The sequence below is a fragment of the Sipha flava genome, unplaced genomic scaffold (assembly GCF_003268045.1).
Source record: "Sipha flava isolate LNK unplaced genomic scaffold, YSA_version1 237_pilon_pilon, whole genome shotgun sequence".
Taxonomy (NCBI): Eukaryota; Metazoa; Arthropoda; class Insecta; order Hemiptera; family Aphididae; genus Sipha; species Sipha flava.
The window spans coordinates 994,240-1,017,871 of NW_020272879.1; the positions used below are offsets into that span (position 1 = coordinate 994,240).

Here is a 23,632-nt window from a genome sequence, read left to right on the forward strand (position 1 = left end):
CTTTATACCACAATGGCATAACATAATAGTATAGGTATCAATAAAAAAGTTATGTAGCAAACATTTTTGTAAACAGTTAACAGTTTTAACATAAAATTGTCGCCTAAACGATTTTTAGTAAGCGACTTGTTCATTCATATTTTTAGTTTTTACACGGTTGAAGGGGGAGGGGCGGTCCACCTATCTCTCCCATAAAACCACCACTGTTTGAAATGAGAGAGAACCAGAATGTGTAACTGAATTTTCAAATACAGATTTTAACCATGCATCTGCTATAAATTTATTAGTAGCTTCTAACGAATTCAACTTGAATCAAAGCATTAGGCATATATCTCTAATATCTTCTTAACTGATTCTTTACTCGTATTTAATAATTAAATAAATTTGGTTTTCTGTAATACAGTCAAGTTAATTTAATCTGCAGTACATAGTGTTGGCAGTAAATGACCCATAAACATCCCTTTCTTACTTTGCAAAAAATCTAAAATATCTGCCAAAGGTTCCATTAAAACACAATATTTTTGAAGAAAAGATATCTCGTAATTAGTGAATGGTAATATTTCGCAGAAGTTCAAGACATTGTTTACTTTATTAATACCATCAAGACTAGATGTGAGTTTCAAAATTTGAAGAAGCGCATCATACATACAATTCCATCTGGTTTGGTTTGGTGTTAGACTAATTTTGTTCACTCTACACTGATGAACATTTTGATATTCGTTTTCTGTAACACTTTCTACTTATAATTTAGACCTTAAATCATTTTGTCAACACAATGTTTGTAACAAATGTTTGTAACAAAAATAATCCTTATCTTTTTTTTTTCGTTGCACAGATAAATAAGATAAATAACTGCTATAAATAGATATTATTTTATAGAAATTTTTTACCAATTTACAGTTTACTTTTACATTACAGTAAATTAATAGCTATTGGAATATAAAAACAGCATAGTTAACAAAACTTTTCAAACATCTATCAATATAATTATTTAATTATCATAATATTTGTATAGTTGTATATTTCAAAGCGTAATAATGAAACTACGAATATATTACACGTGATCAATAATAAAACAATTTTTTTTTTTTTGCCCCGGGAGGGGGAAGGGGGGGTTTGAACCCTTTGAAGTCCCAACTGGCAACTTTCGAAATTCAAAATCAGCATGTGATACTTTTTCTCGTAAGAATTTATAAAATCACTAGCTCTTTTCTTTGTGGACTTGGCACCAAATAACAACAATAAGGAGCTATTTATTCTGTCGTTATTACTGAACATTGCTGTCAATGTTAAAAACCGAATAAAACCAAGAGTGGGCCTCCACAGTGCCACAACTGCCAGATGTATGGGCACACAAGTGATTGCTGTAATCGCGAGTCTCGTTGCGTCAAGTGTAGGGAGAATTATTCAATAGAAGACGGTACCAAAGATACAAATACTCCAGTCCAATGTGTACTTTGCCAAAGTGGCTACACAGCCAACTTAAAAGGCTGCCCAATCTCCAAAATCTGTCACCAAACTTCGAATAAACAATCATTCGAATACTCTCAAATCTAAGGTAAAAAACCCACCATCTCCCTTCATTTCCAATTATATATTGTACATTTATTGTTACAAACTCCGAGCTCTAATATTGAATTTACTATCCAAATTTCTTTAGGATCTTAATTCCATTATTGATGTCCTCATTTATCTCTTCACTACTACTTTGCAAAAACAACTCATTCTATAACATTCTTACTCTTTCATAATATGAAATTATCCCATTAATCAGTCGTACGGCGTACACATTTGGATGTCATATTTACGCGTACGGGTAAATTTTTACCCCAAGGTTATTTTTCACTATAGTATGTTATAATTTGAACTTCATTGATCTATTTTATTGTTTGCTTTCATATTTATTTTAAGAATCGAATAACTCGATCGGATTTAACTTAAGTCTATTTTTAAAAAAGATAATCTATTATCTATCTTACAATAGTATTTTCCTGTAGTGAATATGGCCTCGACGCCAATATACTACGAGCACATTCGCATTTGATAACACCGTATTAAGACTAAATATCATTGAACATTTCTAAGTAATATGTATAAAAATAGGTACTTGTGAGAGATATAGAGATTCTACTGCATACAGAGTGATTAAAAAATATTATGATTTCAAAAAACAAAAACACGGGTATATTCAATAAACCTTTTTTAGCTCATTAATGTGTCGAACATGTCATAAAACTTATTTTTATTTATCACAAATTGTATAAATTTCATAAACGTTATTGTTTCATTATATAATGTCATAAGACATCAAAATTAATTATTATCAAGTAGTGTCACCAACGGGTGATTTCTGCCCTAATGTTTTTATTCATTATTATCACTGCATATTGTTAACTTTATATTTAAGTCTCCGCTATTATCAGGGGGTGAACACAACACGGCGGCAACGAAATCAGCTTCCATTTTAATTGAGGTACTTTTGTTATCAATTTATAATCAGTGATAACTGATATTCGTTATTAATTATAATTTCGATTATGGTAATTGTTCAATATGTGATCTATCAAACAGTGTGAAACATGGTGACCTACTGGGTACCAAGAAGTTTTTACTTGTGGATCATTTTTTAGATAGTATGTCTACCATAATACAGGCCCATGTGCAGGATTTCAGAATGGGAAGTGTTTAAAAAAAAAAATGTATAAAATAGATTCATCGATGATTAAATAGTATTATATAGGTATTTATATATATTTTTTAAGTATATTAAAAACGTTTATATCGATATAATACTATAAAATTCAAATCGTTGTAGTAAATTTACAAATACAATTGCAATACATTTACAAAAACACAATTTATATTTTTTTGGTAATGATGGGAGATTGGGGGTTGACCCATGGTCATATCATAGTATAAGACTTATAAGCCCCCCAAATCTCAAACTCTTATTGCACCTAATACTTTGAAAAACAATACTACTATTAGTAACATTTAATAATGCGCAGTAACTTATAAAGAATATTACTACCGTTTCATGATAGAATAAAATGTTACTAACTTCCTACTGTACCTCAAATAAAATGGCTGACTGATTTCATTATTGTCCTATACTGCCCATGTAATTTGTTATCAGTGTCCATTCTGTTTTATTCTGTGCTATTATTTTCTGTCATTGCGTTTCATTATCCTTTCCGATATTATTTATCACATTTACTCATTATTACTATTAAATCATGTTTGATTATCTATTTACCTTTCACGTATTGATATTCCTTATACCTATTAACTATATAAATTTAATATTTTCATTTTTGAACTGTAATATTTTTTACTAAGTTATAAAAAAAAAAAAAAATTTAAGTTACAAAAACATAACTTGCAAGTCATTGAAGGTACGTCAAGTGTAGGTAGGCGATAACCACCTCGACTTTTCATGCGGCCATCCCGTCACTACATATTCCAGCAAAAATAAATGAATAATAAACGTCAATAATAGGGGTATAATCAAAAAATCCTTTTATTTTTGTCACTGCACGTATTCTTCGATCTCATTAAATATGAAAATATTTTTTGTGAGGCGATAATAAAATTATAGCGAATGTATTGCGTGCAAGATTAATATATTTATTTTCATCCATTATTCAGTTATACAGCAGTACGCTGTAGAATGACAATCTATTATTATCATTTAAAACTATTTTTCAGATCATATTAAAAAAAAATTATTAAAAACTAATTGCAATATATATATATATATACATTTTTATGTTAAATATATAATCGTAATAAGAATATGTGCTAAAAGGTACAAAAATTGAGGTTCGTAAGATGTCACCCAATGACACTTAATGTCTGGTAGTTACATCGTAATATTATTTACAAAATTATATTTTGATAAAGACATAATATTATTATAAAATGTTTCTATTAGGTATATTGTTTAACTTAATTTTATATATTTTGGAATGTGTGTGGGTTCCCATTTAATAAGAGTTTAATATAATTATTGATAAATAAATAAATAAAACTTTTTCATGATAATACATAATATTTTTAAACAAAATATTGAAATAAAATAACTTTTGATTTCATGTAACAAACAATAAACAATAAAATATGGTAAATTCCACGTCCATGGGCGGATCCAGAGTCGGGGAACTGTGAGTCAAACCATTTCAAGAGGCCATTTATTAGGGATGAAATTGAATTAGAAATGAATACCTTGTAAAAAAAAACACAATATGCTCATAAAAGTATATTTATACAGTAAGTTCCCGTTACAACGAAAAATCCCGTTATAACGAAAGTCATAGAAATCCCCTACCGAAAAGCTATTAAAACAATGTTAAACTAATCTCAATACAACGAAATGATAGATTTTTAATAATCCCGATACAACGAACTATTTGTACTGGTTAAAATGTATGTATTTCCCTACTTCATTTAATCTAAAGATAAGAAGCACACGGTTTTACGAAATTATCAAGCCATTAAATTGTCATTATAACGTGTGACCGTGTTAGGCTCGTTTCACACTACACGGTTTTGACCGTACGGCAAAACACGATATAAGCAGGGTTCCTGTGCTTAGTATACTTTTTCACAGGTTTAGTTTTATAAGAACACTCAAGTCGCGCGTGGTTATAATGAACGACAAACAAATTATATATAAACGCAAAAGACAACAGAAAAATTGTGTTTTTTGGGTACATCATATTAATGCTAGAAGAGAGGAAGTGGGATTATTTTATACATTATTTAATGACTTACGAAATGATGAAAATAAGTTTTTTAATTATTTCCGTATGTCATGTGCTTCTTTTGATGTATTACATGAAAAACTCAAGGATAAGCTTCAACGTGAAAACATGCAATTTAGAAATTGTATACAACCAGTTGAGATGATATCGATTACATTGAGGTTAGTAATTAATTAACTTAATATTATTATACAGTTAACTGATAATACTTATATAAATTACGCTAGAAAATAAAATAAAAAACAATTTAATAGAAAAAAAAATCGCACCTTTATTATTATAATATAACTGATAATACTTTATTAAATAAACAATAGAAAATAAAAGAAAAATGTTTGACTGTCACATTCTTTTTTTACATGTCAATTTAAAAAAAAAATTTCATCTACTAAAATGTACTAAAATACGATACGGCGGTTTACAAATGGTTTCAAGATGTTCGTTCCAGAAATGTTCCTATGACCGGTCCTTTAATTCGAGAAAAAGCATTAGAATTTGCTAAAATGCTCGAAGTTGAGAATTTCCAAGCAAGTGTCGGATGGTTAAATCGTTTCCGTGAGCGTTATGGTGTGTTGTCCAAATGCATTTCTAGAGAGGCGAGTGACGTACCAATGAATTCTGTTAACGAATGGCGAAACGGAGAAGTTATTGCACTCATCAAGGAATACAGCCCTAACGATGTCTTTAATGCGGATGAAGCTGGAGTGTTTTTTTAGCTTGAACCAAAAAGGACATTAGCCCAGAAAGGAGACAAGTGTGTAGGAGTAAAGCTTCCAAACAACGCATCACCGCTCTTTTCTGTTGTAACAAATCGGGAACGGAGAAACGAAAAATCCTCATCATTGGAAAATCCACGAAACCTCGTTTTAAAAACTGTAAATCATTGCCATGCATCTATAAATTTAATAAGAAAGCATGGATGACTCAAATAATTTTTAATGATTGGTTGATAGATTTTAATACAGAAATGAAAAAGAAGAGGAAAATTCTTCTTCTTATCGACAACTGTACTCCTCATAATGAATCACCAAAATTGGATAATATTCGTGTGGAATATTTCCCACCTAACTGCACAGCTGTACTTCAACCTCTTGACCAAGGTATCATCAGAGCTGTAAAATCACGCTACAGAACTTTTTTGTCACGTCAAATTTTATGCGATTTGGAGAAAAATATCCAAAGAAAATGCAATGTGAAGGAAGCTATCGAATGGATGTGCGGAGCTTGGGATGATATCAGTCAATCAACAATAACCAACTGTTGGAAACATACAACCACAACCAAAGACACCAATTCTGTTTCAGAAGTGGCCAAATATTATGAATCAAATACGCACGATATCCAAGAATCTGAGTTAGAGCAAATTTGGATCACTGCGAAAAAGAAAACGTAGCTTCCTGACGACGTGAATTTAGAAGATTATCTCAGTGCAGATGGCAACGTTTCAACATGTTATAAACTAACCGAAGTAGACACCATTCAATCCATTAAAGACAGCAAAGATGAGGTCACCGATAAAAGTAGTGGAGACGAAGACGAAGAAGCTGTGTTGGGAAATGATGTGCGCAATGTCACTTCATCAGAAGTCTTATCAACTTTGGAAGTAATGCGAACATTCATTACATCACAGAGTGATGTACCGGACTTCATATTTACAAACATTCAACAAATACAAAATTATTTACTTTCTATTAAAACAGCAAACCTTGTTCAAAAGAAAATTCATGATTATCTATAATAAAGTTATTTATTTTATCGCAAATTATTTATTTTTGTTAAAACTGACGAAAAAAAAATAAGGTCCCTTGGAGTTCGCTGTAACGGGAACTTACTGTATTACATTTTAGAATTAGTGATACCACTGATAATGACTTATTTACGATTAACAAATATAATCTAATTTTATCAGCACAAAAAACGTACGAAATAAAATATGATTTACTTAACTTTCTACTAAAACAATATAATTTAAAATATAAATTATGAATTTAAAAATTTTAAATTTTAAATATACATGCCATTCAATTTTCAAGTAACTCCGATAGGCCAACTGTCCAAATCAAGGTCTAAAAAGAGAAAAAAAAATTTCCAAGAAGCAAATTTTGTCAGCAAATATTAACTGTGGGTCAGCTGACCCCCCTAGATCCATCCCAGTCCACGTCCACATATTACAAATTCATATAAAAACAAAATCAACAAATTATAAATGAAACTAAAATATTTTAAAACATAATAATACATTATTTTTAAATAAAATCTGTTTTAAAATTAATAACTATAATAAAAATTTTTATAAAAAATACATCTTTTTATAAATATAACAAAATATCGAAAAAAAAAACAAATGAAAGTCAAATCTTTAAAAACATAATACATTATTTTTAAATAAAATTTTAGTATTAAACTTAATATTCTCATTTTATTCAGTCTTCATTAATTAATGCTTCAGTATGTTCATCTTCACCTGATCTGAGATTTGAATAATACCATAAATATTCAGAAAGAACATAATTAGATGCCATATCTCTCACATCTTTCAGTTTAGTTTCTTTAATACTCAATGGTCCATTGTATAATAAAGAATGAATCATTTATTGGTAGGCTTAATGTAGTTTTAGATTTGTGATTAGATCACAATATTACGTATATACAATTTATAGTATAACCAACATTTGGTGCAACAACCAGGCATATCAAGATGTCTGGTTGTTGCGTCAAATAATAAACCAGACATTTCCATTTGTTTAATATCTCAGTATCTAAGAATCAAATATATTTGTTTGTTGCACCAATCGACGTGCTTTTTTTTTTTTGATAATGTTAGCCGGAAAAGTGATTTTTACTATATGGAGATGTCTGGTTGTTGCCCCCAGGTCTTCAATTTCGATGAATCAAATTAAATTTTTGCATATGGTTGAAATAGTCGTATAACGTGTTTTAACTTACGGAAAGATTCTAAATTTAGAAAAAACGAAAATTCTAATTGTCTACAAACAGCAAAATTGTTATCACTAATATTTCGAAACTATTTAAATATATTAAAAATTATAACATATGTATTCAGAAAAAGTTTGGTGTCCACGGATTAATATTATTAGAATAATAACTAAAATCGTTTAATTCTGATGGGAATTCGTATAAATGTCATATTTCTTCCAAATTATATTCTATACCGCTTATAAAACTTTTCTTGCGACTCTCAAATAAATTTCTTATAGCTTATTATTTGCGACGTAAAATAAATTGTATATAGTTGAAAACTAGTTTGCCGTATATGTTATCATTTTTAATATATTTTAGTTAGTATTTCATAACTATTTAGTCTTATAGGTAAATTCGCAAAATTCGACCTCAAAAGTACAATTTGAATCCAATTAATTTAATTCGACATGATCGGAGCATTATTCTGGTCAAAACTGTGGACACAAAAAAAACCATTATATTCCCGTCCTCGGAATCTAAAAATATTTATAAGCTGAAAAAAATATTTTAAGAATTTCAAAAGATATGTAGATAGAATTTAATGTGATTGAATTAAGTAGGTAGTTTTTTTTTTAGCCTTACTTTTGTAACATTATATGTATAACTTACCATATTAAGAAATTTGGTTATAGAAATAGACTCAGAACCGTTTTTTCAAGAGCAAAGGTATATAGGTTTCAAGTTTTAAAAACCAAAACAACAGTATCATTCACCCATCTTTATATCTCACCTGACCAATGAGTTTCCCTTTTTTTTAATATAAGAAATATTTAACAATTTTCAATAAATTAAAAATGTATTTAATACTTTATTATGACAAATCGAAGTCCAATTTCATAGCAAGTATACTTTTTTTTGTACTTTGATAGGTACGGATGACATTATCAAATAGTTCTATTCTTAAATCTCAATTATACCAAATACAAATTATTATTTACTAATTTGACAAGAAAATCTAAAAAAAAAAAAAAAAACTTGCGGACCATTTTACTAAGATGACTAACTGTTGGCTAGATGGTTGCATGATGCACATAGGATAAACACTACCATTGCATTTAGTGCGACAGAGATATTGACAATAAGAAGACATCATCAAAGGAACATAGATGGACATACAAAAGATGTTTTGGAGAACAAAAATTTCAACAACGAACATACACATCATTGTACAGTATCATTACATGCAAATGTAATTGTAGTAAGTTAAAAATAATAAACACAAAATCTTTTCTTTTACAAACAATAAGTGAAGAATATTGATATTACAACATATTTTTCTAAATATAATACAAGTCTTAGAAAACAGAGGATAATTTAAATTATTTGGGGAAAAAAAAACATTTCACTTTGATAAGGTAAATCTAATTTTACATAATTTTTCAACATAATTTGACCTATTGCAAAAACAAAAAAATGTTAAAAAAAAAATTGTATTAGCACCAAAAACACTAGCTTCAAAAAATAATCATACATTTTGACAAGTTACTAGTTCACAAGTAGTGGTGCTATACTGTTAATATATAATAGAATATATAATTAAGTTTCGATGCTTTTTAATTAATAAAACAAAAAAATAATAAAACAAAATTAGACTAATCTTATCACAATAATGCCTGTTAACGATGGTGATGATTGATATAATATTAACATTTATTCAACAATATATTTATTTAATCAACATATTATTACTATTTCATATAATATAAATGCCAACGAAAGACAAGACAAAAAAAGAACAAATTTTCACAATCATGACACGTTAAAAAAAAAAAAAAAATATTTTTCAAGCACAAAGAACATAATATCACCTAAACAAAGTCTTTGTAATTATTAAAAATGGCATCAATTGGAAAAGTCTATAAAATTATTAACACATGCAAAAACTATAAATTTAAATTAATACTGAACAAAAATTAATCAAATCATTGTGATTATAAAAAAAAAAAAAAAAAAAAAAAAAAAAAAAAAAAAAAAAAAAAAAAACAAATAAACAAAACAAACATTATTAGTAATTACTTATCCATATGAATTTGACCACTTATTTCATAAAACTGAATGCTAAACATGTTTTTAAACTACAGGAACCATTACAGGGCGTAATTCAAATATAATATTAAGTAAGTTAAATTTCTTTGGGAATACTCTTAATACCCTGGTTGCCGAAAAAATAATTTCAAGGGTATACATAATTACTTTGAAAACGATAAAACATTACACATTTACAATATAAGAGCAGTCTAGAAACGTTTTAAAATTCTAAAATTAATTAATTTAAGTCTATTCAATTGTAAAACCGTATATCATCGTTGAATCAAATAACATTCAAAAATAAACGATCAACGATAAAAAAAAGCGAGCACAACACTTATGACGACTTCATTAAAATAACGAAAATTGGTCCTTTTATTGAAAAAAAAAATAAATAAATAAATAAATGTTTAAATCCATCTGATAGTTCTTACAAAAGAGTTCAAATAAAAACGCCGTTAAGTTATTTGAAAATTTATTTTCCCACTTATTTTTCTTCTTCTTTTTTTTATATAGTTTTTATTAATTTTTTATTTTTAATTTCTAAAGTTGCGTTAAAAATATTCCTAAAAATATTTTGTTATATGAATATATATATGTATATATATAAACAAAACAAAAGGAAATAAATATATACGTATATATATATATATATATATATACAGATACATATATATACACATACATTTCCAGTTTTCTTAAAATATATAGTGTACACGATGGTATGCAGTGATAACGATACAGTAGGGCAAGACTACGATCGTTGTTAGTACGGCCTGGAAGCTTCTTTGGGTCTCTTAAGCTGCACTTTCAGCCTTTTGTTGCCCACTTGGTACGAGTTCATAGTCTGTATGGCCGCTTGAGCGCTGTACGCATTATCATACGATACAAAACCTGAATATATATACATAATATATTTAAACAAAAAAAGGTTACCGATGGATATGGGTAGCAAATATTTTTCAACGAGTTACTAATATGATTTGTCTTTATTTTCATTTTATCGTTAATTCGTTAATTATAACATGGTAATGGTGCGCAAATAATTATAAATTGTACCGAGTATGCATGCATACTACACTACTACATAGCTATACTAACACCGAACGATTAATATATTATGACATTATCAAATCAACCACCCACGGGAGCAAACTTACATCTGACTATATAATTTTATTTTTTATTTTCATCAAATTCAGTTACGATATTTTAATAACAATACAAAATATAATATTTGCTCCTTGGTTAAATATAGCTTAATTATTCTTCTTCTGTATTTAATTTAATTTTTATTTTTTAACTTTTAATACACATCGTATAGAGTGCTGCTGATTTGAGAGAAAAAATAATAATTACAAATTATATTATACGCAGATTAAGCATTGGTTAAAATCAAATAATCTTTAAAAATATATAAATAATAATTTGTAAGACGGCATTCAACTGTTAAAATTTTTTCTAGTGATTAATGGTTTAAATAAGAGTAAAAATTAATTTTATAAACATACAAATTAATTCAACGGAATTTTTATTTTCAGAAAAGGTTGATTGTCGATTGTTACTACTCCGGGTATTCAATTTATTTATTTTCTTGTTTCTTTCAGAATAATACTTTTCGTGGCACACTATTAACTGTTTAAATTGTGGGGATATTATTACCAAGTATTGCAGTGCAAACAGATAAGTAAAAAAAAAAAAAAAAAATACATTTTAGTTGCTCTACTATGCGATTTATTTTTCATTCAATTATTTTGTTATTATTACCAATGCCAAAATTGATGATTCAAACCATGATCGACAACGTCAAAAGCATAATGTAACTTATTATATTTTGGAATATGATATACTAGGTCAACTGAATGCATGCATTATTATATTGACTCTATTATAAAATACTGTTTATCCAAATAATAATATAATATATTTAATATATTTTAAACAGTACGGTGACCATGTAATAGTTTAACCATGACTAGGTTATATTAGTATAAAGCCTACTGAAATGATTATTCTTAGATAAACTAAACTACAGGCAAAAGCAGGACAATACATAATAACACTAGACGATATAGCAACTGTTTCAATAATAGCAAATAATAGTCTAATGGCAAGCCGACAATAAGACCTGCAGTTGAAAGAAGGGAAGTTTTTATTTTAATTTTTTCTTTAAATTTATATTTGTATTGAAGCATTTTTTTCTCCTTAAGAATATTACAATTATTATAGGAACGAAAATCGTAGAGAAACATTATCATTATTTAAATATTTTAATTTAAAATAAAAATAATAATGGCCGTATATTCAAAATCATATTAATTATTTTCTCAGCATTTTTATTGGTAGCTACGAATCTCATCAAGCGAGTATATAAACACTATAAAACACTAAAAATATTTTGATTATTTGATCATATAATTAAAACTATATTCAATGAATAGATCATTTTTCGCCATAAAAAATATCAACACACTTGTAATAAACGTTAAATACGAATCGATAAAAATATAAATATTGTTTTTTTTATAAAAAGTAGAGGTATATAACCATCAACCAGGTGTTTTCACCATTTCTTTGTATATGCGCGCCTGAGTGACTTACCGAAACATTTGGACAGTTTGGTTTCTTTATCAATGTAAACTTTTGCCGATATAACATTACCGAATGGTAAGAACATGGCAACGAGATCAGAATCAGCGAAATCCTGGGGGAGGTGGTATATAAACAGATTGGCACCTTCCGGACCTTCAAGCTGCTTACCGGACACTTTAGTCGCTAAACAAAATAATTAAGCAACAACATAGTACAAAACAAACGATACAGTACAAACACAATATTAATAGCACATAATGTTTATATAAAAATAAAAATGTAAGGGAACCGAAGAGCCAGCTTAAAAAGTTATAACGTTCGTGGACATATTAATATGCACTATTTTAAATAATTGTAAAAAGCGCAATGTTCATTTCATAATGAAGCCGGTCAAGCAGAAGAAAAAAAAAATTAAATACTTGGGTACAATAAAAAAAAAAATAAAGCAAAGCGATAATTTTAACAGCCAAGTAAATATGATAAGGTACTAAAAGTATGCAAGAAAGCGAGGAGATGAAATTCTTATTTATCGTCTATAATTATAATTATTAAATATAATTAATTGACACATGCATATTTATGAACACAATAAGTTCAACAAAAAAAATGGCATTGTGTAATTTAAGTGTTTATGCAACAAACATAGTGTAAACTTCATTTTTTTCAACGACTTTCGGAATTTAACTTTGTTTAATAGAATGGGCAGATTATTTTTTAATACCTAACTATTAAATTTAATTTGGCTTTGTAAATGCGTCAGACCTAAGTAACACACACTATATTTTATTTTATTATTTTATTTTTAAATAAATTATAACTATTCATACCACTCTCTATTTACCAAACTGTAAACTTAAATGGATTGTTTCGTGGGAAAAAGCACATTTGGTCATAATTTAGATAAATTAAATATTAACCTTGGTTGAATATCACAAAAAAATTACTTATAAAATCAATATTGATCTTACCACGGTTTAAAATCAAAAGATTTCTTTAAAACAATATATTGTAAAAAAAAAAAAATATACTAAGGTAAAATAACTAGACTTACCGATTAATACACTTTAATTTAAATTAATAAACACTTTATTTTAATTAAAGTGTAAGTATACCCAGTTAATCTAAAATTTATTAAAACCCAATAAGGGAGAAACCGAATAAGTTCTCATTTGGCAGAATTGATTCCCGTTTAAAAATTATATTTTATTTAGGTTGAACCGAATTGGTTTCGGTTTGTTTTCAGGTCAAATCGTTACAGTTTTAATTTTTAATTTTCAATAATTGTTGGTAGAACAAACATAATCGGTACTAAATATAAATTGGATAGTATTAAATATAAATGTACCTACACTCAATAGTATAAATGTAATAAAATGGCAATAGATACGATTGAGCGCGGTCTTTATCTGCCGGTACCTTTTTAGGTGTACGATTGCGAGTGCTGACTTCCATGCAACTTTGCCAAATATACACTACATACAGGGTAAATATTCACACGGCTTGTGACCATTATTGCCGATACCTAACAACTATCTACTTCCTATCACAGTAATTGGTTATAATTTAGGTCAGATAGTTTTATGGAGACATATCGATTGCACTAATTACCAATTTTTACCTTAACCTGCTGCTGTCATACGTAGCAGTAATACATTTACAAGCCTATCGGTTCTACTCGTTAACTTGAGTGCTAATTTTCGTAAGGATGGGGCTTCGCCCTAAGGGGAATAATAGTCTAAACCTAAGCTAATCATTGTTCAAACCTTGATACTTATCGCCAATGGAATTATGCTTTGTATGTGAAGCTAAAACCTCGCTAAGCGAGTAAATAATATATTTCACATATAAATGAAATCAGTCATTCTTCATCATTTTTTTTTGGAAATTTTCTATTCAAAATGTATAAAATAATCCATTAGAATAGCTATCTATATGAAATTATAGCAAATAAATTATTAGAAATGCATTACATTAAAAATAATTATCTTAGTATATTTATATTATTTCTAATAGAAATTTGGCAACGCTGCTTCTAATTTCACGCGCAGTCCAACGTTTTTGAAGGGTCAAAATCATATCTATTATTGTTCCGGCACCAAGCGCAATCGTACTTGTATACCCAAAAAGATAAAACGCATGCAATCATACTCCACCGGTTATATTTGAGGTTTAGCAAATTATCACTGATAATCCATTAATTTCCCATTGATTAAGATAACAAGTGAAATATACGCACTTATATCGTTGTATTGTTATAACAATAATAATTCACCTAGATGGAAATTCAAAAACCCGAACTGGAACCTTTTCTTGCAACTTGTAAACTCATATATAAATACCGACTTTCTTCCTTTAGATGGTCTGATAGATATCGATGTTACCCACATAACGGAATTTATAAACGTGGCCAAAATTTGTATCAGTAAAAGAAATGTCTTGAAAAAAAGTAAAAGTTCCTTGGGGGAAATCCGAAATAAAATAATCTATCAAAAATAAAAATAAATGCATTACAATTATTTAAAAAAAAAAAACGGTAAAATCAATGACCACATTAATCTTAAACAACTCTGAGCCGAAAATCGATACCTTGTAAAACAATGTAAAGAAACTTTTAGAAAACATTTACTGTAACTATAGGACCCAAAAACGACCCCAGTTCGGTCAGGAGTAAAATACGTTCTCTACGAAGCTACAGTAAAGAAAAACAAATACATATCATTAATGACAAAACACTACATAACAATCCAACCGAAGTCGCTAATCTGCTAGAAAGCCATTTCTATATGAATAGTTAAGACAACAAATACGAAAAAACATTTCTATACAGGAAAAATATCAACAAACACGTCCAATTTTAATCCAACATCAACCCGACAGACCAAGATCAACAATATCTCAACATGCCAATAAATTTAACAGAACTAAATTGAGCTGTTTTAAAATTTCAGTTTCTCACTAGGCCCGGATGAAATTCCAAATTCCTATTTTATACATATTCTTCCTTCACCACCAATTTAATTTATCTTTCATTTGTTCAACAAAATTAAGAACAGCCGACAAATTCCTAAACCTTGAAAATACTTTTTCTTTAACATCCCAATTTTAAAACCAGGAAAGGACAAATTTACCACAGAAGGGTACAGGCTAATATATTTCTTAAATACAATGTGCAATTTCTCGAAAAGATCATTGATACATGGTTGAGATGGTTTCTCTAAAGAATACCTTCCCATACAAATGGTTTTTGGTATCATCGAAGCACATAACAACAGTGTCCGTGACATACAAGAGATTACGATTAAAACTCTAGGATCCAAAATAATCTTGGGTCTAGTTGCCTAGACATAACAAAAACATTTACTACCTGGCGCCCACGTATAATAAAAAAAAACCACAAAATATTCGTTGTAACGGTAATATGCTTAACTTCATCAAGCATTTCTTAACCGATAGAACATTTCAAGTTAAAACCAACTATCATTTTTTCTCAATCTTTAATCAAGAAAACGGAGTCCTTTAAGGCACTACCATCTCAGTTAATCTTATTCTCATATCCATAAATGAAATCTGCAAAAAAATTTAATTCCCGGTAAATTACACTATCTTTGTTGATGACTTAACCATATGGTGCCGAGGGGGAAAACACAAAAATTTTGGTAGTACGACCAGCCTTATAAGACCCAATATCAACATTAGTCAAATGGTCTGCCATTACTAGATATAGTTTTTCCGCTCCAAAATTACAGTGCATAGTTTATTCCAGACGTATATCATCCCAAACTCTAGAAATAAAAATAGATAACTTTCCAATTTCAACTACCGAAAAGATCAAAATCCTAGGAATCATATTCGACAACTAAAACTCTAGGAGTAAACATATAAAAGAACTTCTTAAAGTATGCAATACAATCACTCATAATATCCAAGCTAGAATACGGCTTTTATCTCTTTAGAAACGCTAAATCAAAGTACATAAACACGATCGAAACAGTTTACAATTCCGGCTTAAGGTTAGCCACAGGAACCTTTGCAATCTACTATAGCCAAATTGCTATCTTATCTCCCGACACAAATCAACTCCATGTATCCAATATCCAAGATATTACATTTTATATCGACCATTTAATTCTAAACCAATGGCAACTCAAGTGGTCACATCTACAGACAAAGCTGAACGAAATAAAAACCACTATGACCGACTTTTTTTTTGCTCAGAAGATAGAAAGGTTAGCTAATCTATTAATAAATTACGAATAGGTTACACGGTTGACCCATCAACATCTAATGATCTAAACTGAACCTGACCAATTTTCTACATGCGGAGAAACTATCACGGTCAAACATATAATATGTCACTGTCGAAACTAAAGAGACATCAAAACCAACCTCGATTTATCCGATAACCTCAAGAATGTGTCCTGACCCAACGAATATCTTCAGCTTCCTAAAAGTAGCAAAATTGTACTATTTAATTTAATATTTAATATGTAATTTATTATTATGCCAATTATCTTTATTGTTGTGCCTACATAAAAAAAAATGTTAGTAAACACTGTACAGTCTCGAATAATACACCATCATACAAATAAATTTATTTTCATTTAAACATCGATTGTATTTTAATTAATATTTGTTTTATAATATTTTGTTATTAGGAGTTTATGTTTAGTGAAAAGGGAACTAAGTTGTTTGTTATTGACAATTACAAGATAGGTCTTCAAAAGAACCTTGCAGAGGATATGATAGAATATGCAAAGGTGGATATATATTAAACGAAAATATATAGCTTATGTGAAATTGAATGGAGATTATTTATATGAATAAGTCTTAACTATAACTACGAAAGAGAAGATGATGGTATAATTGTGCGACAACAATTGACAAAATCATTAAAACGAAAATGTGAAGAACTCATCATAGAACGGCCATCTAAAATTAAATGGGAACCAATTCGGTTTAACTTAATAAAATACCTTTTTCAAACGAAAACTATTTCAGCATGTGGGGTGGGAACCAATTCGATACCAGCCCCCAATAAAACTCACCATTACTACATGTATTAAAACCTCGTAAATAATTATTATTATTGTTTTAGTATTTTAATAGAAGTACGTAAAATCATTAAATCGAACGAGTATGGCTTTTACACATTGAATCAAGTTCTAAACTCAAGAAAAAAAATCATGATTATCAATCTGTATCAAATGTTACTATCATAATTAAAGGGCGGAGGTTCATGCATTAGGATATTTTTTTTCTAAAACTAATGAAAGTTGCAGAGTAGGATAGAAATTTATTTTGTGACCTATAAAATATAACAGTTTTTATGTTGCACATATTTCCAATTTCGATCCATTTTTCTTTCATAGCATATTTACCTATAATTTACTAGTGCATAATTATGTATATTTAGTATCTTTAGATTAGACTGCATATTATACATGCAATTATTGTTTATTTCATTGCTATTTTTGAAATTGTGTCTTTACCGAAAAATGTTATCGATATAGTTAAAATAGATATCAGTCTATTAATACAATATTATATGTATAATATAATATTATTATGCAACACAGGATCACAGATAAAATTGCTATCGACAAGTGGCTGAAATTTGATTTTTGTAGCATAGCTATAACCCAAATTCTCTGAATAAATGTTTTTAGACGACAAGAAACGAGTGTATAACGTCATATTAATCTAAAACTTCCAAAATATTTTAAAAACAATGTTTGTTCAATGCAATGCAAATTTAAATAAATAAAACTAAATAAATTTTACATCAATTTTGATGTTTTTACATTTTTTTATACATATAATGACGTTTTATCGAGAATATTTTAAACTTATATAAAGCATATATTACAATTTTTTGGAACATGAAAATCAACCCTTTAATCATTATAATAAAATATCTAAACACTAACAATATATAGATATAAATCTAAATTATCAACTATACTGGTATTTTCTATAGAAAATATTTGACTCCTATTTATTTATAGTTTTAACATTTATTTTCCAATAAAGAATTAAAATTAAAGTTCTTGATTCAAGTCGAGTGAAATTAAATACTTGATTTAAGTCAAGTACTCGAACTCGACTCGAAAATTTTTATTAAGTCAAGTACACGTTCCAATTTAATAACTATTAATTTGATAAGTCTTGAAAATTTACATTATATAAATACTTTAATTGGGAATGCATGATTTTATAAACATTATTCTAACATAAGTTTGAAATTGTTTTAATTTACTTTTCATTTTTTACTTATATGATAATTTATATTGAATATAAATATATTAAAAACATTAATTAACTTTAAAGAGTAGGCACAACTAATTTAGTAAGTACCTCATTGTTTTATTTTATTTTATTAATACTTGCGTAAAGTTATAATTATATTTATTTAATAAGCAATGGATTTTCTAGTTACGTTTTCTAAAATTTTACCTCCAATGCATGACCATAATAATTAATTTTTATGCAGTCGGATGGGGTTTCATCAATATTTTTTGATTTTCTACTCACGGCTGTTGTTATTATTGTTCAAAAAGTACAACGGCGAACTAGCCGGTGGCGATTGAGGCATAGCGAATTGGTTGGAGTTCAAGTCGGCTAATGTGAGACCAAGCGCGTTCAACGATGATCCATAAGTACCATTAGTGCCGCCGTTGGTGCCCGTTAAAAGACCTAAACATATCAAAAATAAATATAAATATATAACATTAAATAGTATAAGTGATTAATACTTCATTGTATGTTAAAGTTTTAAAATCTAGAAAAAGTGTATAATACGTTAATAATTATAATACTTGTGTATGAAGGAAAACGTCTATAAAGCGAAACACGCAGAACTCGGAAGGAAGAAAATACACATAGCCATACATACTTCGGATGAATTTTAAGTATATTATATCATTCATAAATAAGGATAGCGTATTGTAATACAATCTATAATAAAATTAAATTAAAAAAAAAAAATTGGAAAAACAAAATTTTCAGTGCGTTCACACATACGCACACACTCTCACACACATTCTAAAACCACTTACCAGCATTTTTCCCAAATAAAACTAGAAAATAAAAGTATGGAATCAAATATGAAAAAAAAAACATACAACGAAACACAAAATGCGAGGGTTAAAATGTAAAATAATAATAGTAGGTCCATAGGTAAAAACCTAATAGATAATAATTTACTAACCTGCAGCAGCGGCAGACGTTGGAGACAAACTCGATAAAGCTGAAACAGAAAATCGTTTGTTTTAAAAACACTTCAAATATATAGGTGATAAAATAGGGCGTTATTATAACACTAAATCGTACTAAAACTTCAGATAAAAAAACTGTTAATTTCACACAAATATAAAATTATGTAATTTATAAGCATGCTTAAAAAAATTTAATAATTGTATTTTTAAATAAATTATTTTCAAACATGAAGAATACAGAAAAACAAATAAAAATTGGAATTATTTAACAAAAGAGTTGTTAGAAAACCGAAATTTAATATTGTTTTAAGCAGGGTTGGTAATATATGCGTATTAAAGTTTTTATATGTTACCCATACACTTCCCACGTATGAAACGCATAAAATGACTAAAACATAAATGTTTTATTTTTAAAATTCACTCTTGTTTCAGATATTAAGTTAGGTTATTAATTTTCATACTTAGTATAATTATAGTTTTGTTTAAAATTTTCTTTTCTTAATATTTCAAATAGGTATCTGAATATCTATCCAAGTAAAAAATAATAATATAGGCTACACCAAAAATATAATACATTATCATATTAATATTCTAAAGTAAAATTTAAATGTTGCTAATTACTTAAACCAAAATATTAATATTAACATAAAATACTTCAATTTGTCGTATATAATCTAATAATATATATATCACAAATACAATGATTTTACTATATCTAAATACAACTGCGATAAGATTATTAATCCATTACAATTAATTATTAATAATATATTAATAGCACCACAATTGTTTATTTATAGTTAATATTTCCTTTTTCTACGGTAAAACAACTATACAAATATGTTTTATACTATATGTCTTATAACATACAGTATTATACGTTCCAACCCTGGTTTTAAATGTTAGGAGTTACGAAAAAATGTATAAATAAACAAATTAATTATTTAATTACAACCAATTATTTGATATGCGCGCACAAAAATAATATTATGAATTTGATTCAAAGGAAAAACAAAAAAATTGATGGTAGTCAAAATGCGCACATCTGTTTTCGCCCAAAATCGACTTTTTGGTTTTCGCTCAAAGAAATATTAAAAAAAGTAAACAAAAACAATTTTGGTCACCACTGTCCAGTAATAAAAAAAACAAAACAAAATGCATTCCAGTTAAAAGTGGCAGAAACTTCAGAATCTAAATTAAATTATACACCGTAATCTCTCCGATAAATCAGATTACCCAAGTTATAATCGATAATTGAGTTGAATATACGGTTACAATACGAGATAAAATGATATACTGCAGTCGTTTGCTCGTGCCAATATATTATACAAGTTAGTCAAGTATATTCGAGTTATAATTTATTACTAACTATAAATACAAATTCAATAAAAAAAAATATAGTGGTAACCAAAATATTTTCTTGTTTAGTATGAATATTATTTCTTTGGGCGAAAAAATATACAACCATCAAAATAATTTGATATAACAATTTAAGTTACAGTAAAACTAGCTTAAGATGCTGTTTTTCGTCAATCTCCAAACATTTTTTATACTAGTCAATGTAAAAACCACCTGTTAAGATCCCTCGTTTTGATTTTGTCTTATCAAATAAGATAACGATTTGTTCAACAGTTTACAATAAATGTTAATAATATTGTGTGAAAAAAATATAAATTTTATTCGTGTATGTGTACATGAGTAAAATTTATAAATTATTTATATTATTGATATTATTATTTATTTTTTTATTGTATTTATTTATTTATAATTTATACGATAAGTACTACTTATCGTATTTATCATTTTACTTGTTGAAGAATTGTTGAATTATGCCAACAAAATAAAAAAAAATTCTTGCTGAAACGCATTCTCAGAATTCCAAGCAAACAAAAAGATACTTTTGGTAAATAAAACCGTTTATAATTTGTAAAATACACATATAATCAATCACGTTAGATTAGTTTGTCTACATTATGTAAGAGAAGCACTTGTAGCTCTTGATCAATATTGAGGTTTTTAATAGAGATTTTAACATAAATAAATATTTAAAAATAAATTATCATAAACAGTGATGTGTTTTATGTCATAATAAATGTAAGTTAATTATACTTAATAATCATTTTTAAGTAATTAAAAGTTTACCCATGTACGATACTTATTAATATAAATTAAAAATAAAAAGAATAGAAAATTAATAACAACTTATTTATAAATATATTACATGTTTAATTATATTCAATAATAAAAATTTTAATAAATATTTGAATAATTTCGATATTTTTTTCTAAATTCCCGCTTTATAGAGGTGGTCCTCCCCCAAAGAGTTTAATTTTACATAACTTAATACTTGACAGAAGTATAATATAATAATTATTACTCAAAATATGGTTCCTCTGACGTTTGGGATATTAGAACAAGCAATAACTAGCTTTAAAAAGTAAAATAAAATAACCAAAAGCTAATACATAACTGACTTATAATGATTGTGTCACTAGAATGTTAGGTTACAGATACAAATATAAATATTCATGTTTTTTCTTTCAGTATTCTATCATGTATTTAAAACTTCAATATTCATATAAACTACTAACATTTAAGATATTAAATATTTAACAGTTAAAAATAACAAATATAAGGACTTGTTGAAATAATTTGGAAATACTTTTCAGAAATTATTGAATCGTATACATATATGTAAATTGCGTTTAAACTAAGTCAATTTAACTAGTGTAAAAAGAAAAAAAATCATAATAAGAGGAAATAACTATACAATTATAAATATGGTATATTACGTATTACTTTTAGAATAAAGATGTAGAATATATTTGTAATAAAATCATTTTTTTTTTTTTTTGTGTTCTATAGATTTTCTGGAGTTATATAAATTACTTGAAAAATTGTTTTAATGTTCACTGAACATACCAATAAAAATAATATTAAAAAATGTTTGTTTTTTTACTGAAAATTAAAAATAGTGAAAGTTAAAATGTAATAGACAATATTTTTGACAAACTATTCAATAGAAAAACAACATAATATACATAGGAAACGCGCAAAATATAAGATTCAAATTATTAATTTATATATGTACCATTAAGTAAATAAATTAGTTATTTTCACTATAAATTGAAAAATAGTTTTTGATGACGTTTGAATTTATAAGATTACAATTAGTTTTTTGATTTAAGTACAATTTCAGATTTTATGAAACCTCCAATATTTAGATAATATAAGAAAATATAACGTAAAAATCGTTAATCGAGTGCATTCATCATATTTTTCAAATAAGACTTTTTTTTGCATTTAACCGTCGACTGGGTTGTTCCTGCTTCCGCAATGTTTCCACCCAGTTCAAAAGAAGATGATCGATCATTTGTGTGATTCATTTACGTTTTCTGTATTAAACATACTTTTATAATTATTGACAATTTATAAAGAAATTTAATGAATGGAAATATAAACAATTATTTGACTAAGCAAATGCATGTTAAGTGAATAGGAACTTGAAATAGAAAAATAAACATCTTGGTTTTGTCCAGAATACATTGTAATATAGTAATAAAAAAAAAAAATAGAATTAATGAGAAGTAAAATTAAAAAATAAATATTTTATTATTAAAACTATATAAAATTTTATAATATATGTATAACTAAAATATGTATTTCTATAAGTACGAATCTATGAAATTATGATCGTCAAATATGGTGACAGTATTTTTTTTGGCCCAAAAAAAAAGTCATGCAATTGTACTAATACATCAAGCAAAATTATATTACGATATAAATATTAAATATGTATATATATGTTATCGGCAATATGGATAATCTGGTTTTTTGCAAAATGCCTAGGCATTATATAAAATGCCAAAAATCACTCGGCAATATACATAATACGAGCTTTGCCTAGATATTATGTATAATGCCAAATGTGGAGTAGGCAATATGATGAAAATAAACAAAATTTGGCATCACCTATTACCAACGACTTTACTTACCGTTTATCATAAATGTTCGTGCGCGATTTAACGCAATAAAGAATAAGATTCTTTTATT

At 27.3% G+C, this 23,632-nt stretch overlaps 2 protein-coding genes across 8 annotated transcripts in view; one reads left to right on the top strand and one right to left on the bottom strand.

The window, feature by feature from the left end:
- The first annotated feature begins 4,229 nt into the window (after positions 1–4,229).
- LOC112683923 lies at positions 4,230–9,043 on the top strand. Its single transcript, XM_025555138.1, has 2 exons — positions 4,230–4,924; positions 8,760–9,043. The coding sequence occupies exons 1-2, from the start codon at positions 4,650–4,652 to the stop codon at positions 8,950–8,952; spliced, it is 468 nt and encodes a 155-aa protein (XP_025410923.1). The 5' UTR covers positions 4,230–4,649; the 3' UTR covers positions 8,953–9,043.
- Positions 9,044–10,426: 1,383 nt separating this feature from the next.
- Positions 10,427–23,632, bottom strand: part of LOC112683962 (CUGBP Elav-like family member 1-A) — a 69,227-nt gene continuing 56,021 nt past the window's right edge. For 3 of the 7 annotated variants that reach the window (XM_025555234.1, XM_025555238.1, XM_025555233.1), the window contains 5 exons: positions 19,573–19,611; positions 19,421–19,441; positions 18,897–19,058; positions 12,375–12,548; positions 10,427–10,667 (listed from right to left, as the gene is read on the bottom strand). In XM_025555234.1, the coding sequence (XP_025411019.1) occupies positions 10,540–10,667; positions 12,375–12,548; positions 18,897–19,058; positions 19,421–19,441; positions 19,573–19,611 (524 nt within the window). In that variant the 3' untranslated portion in view covers positions 10,427–10,539. The remainder of the gene's footprint in view (positions 10,668–12,374; positions 12,549–18,896; positions 19,059–19,420; positions 19,442–19,572; positions 19,612–23,632) is intronic. The other 4 variants (XM_025555235.1, XM_025555232.1, XM_025555236.1 and 1 more) reach the window with 3 other exon arrangements.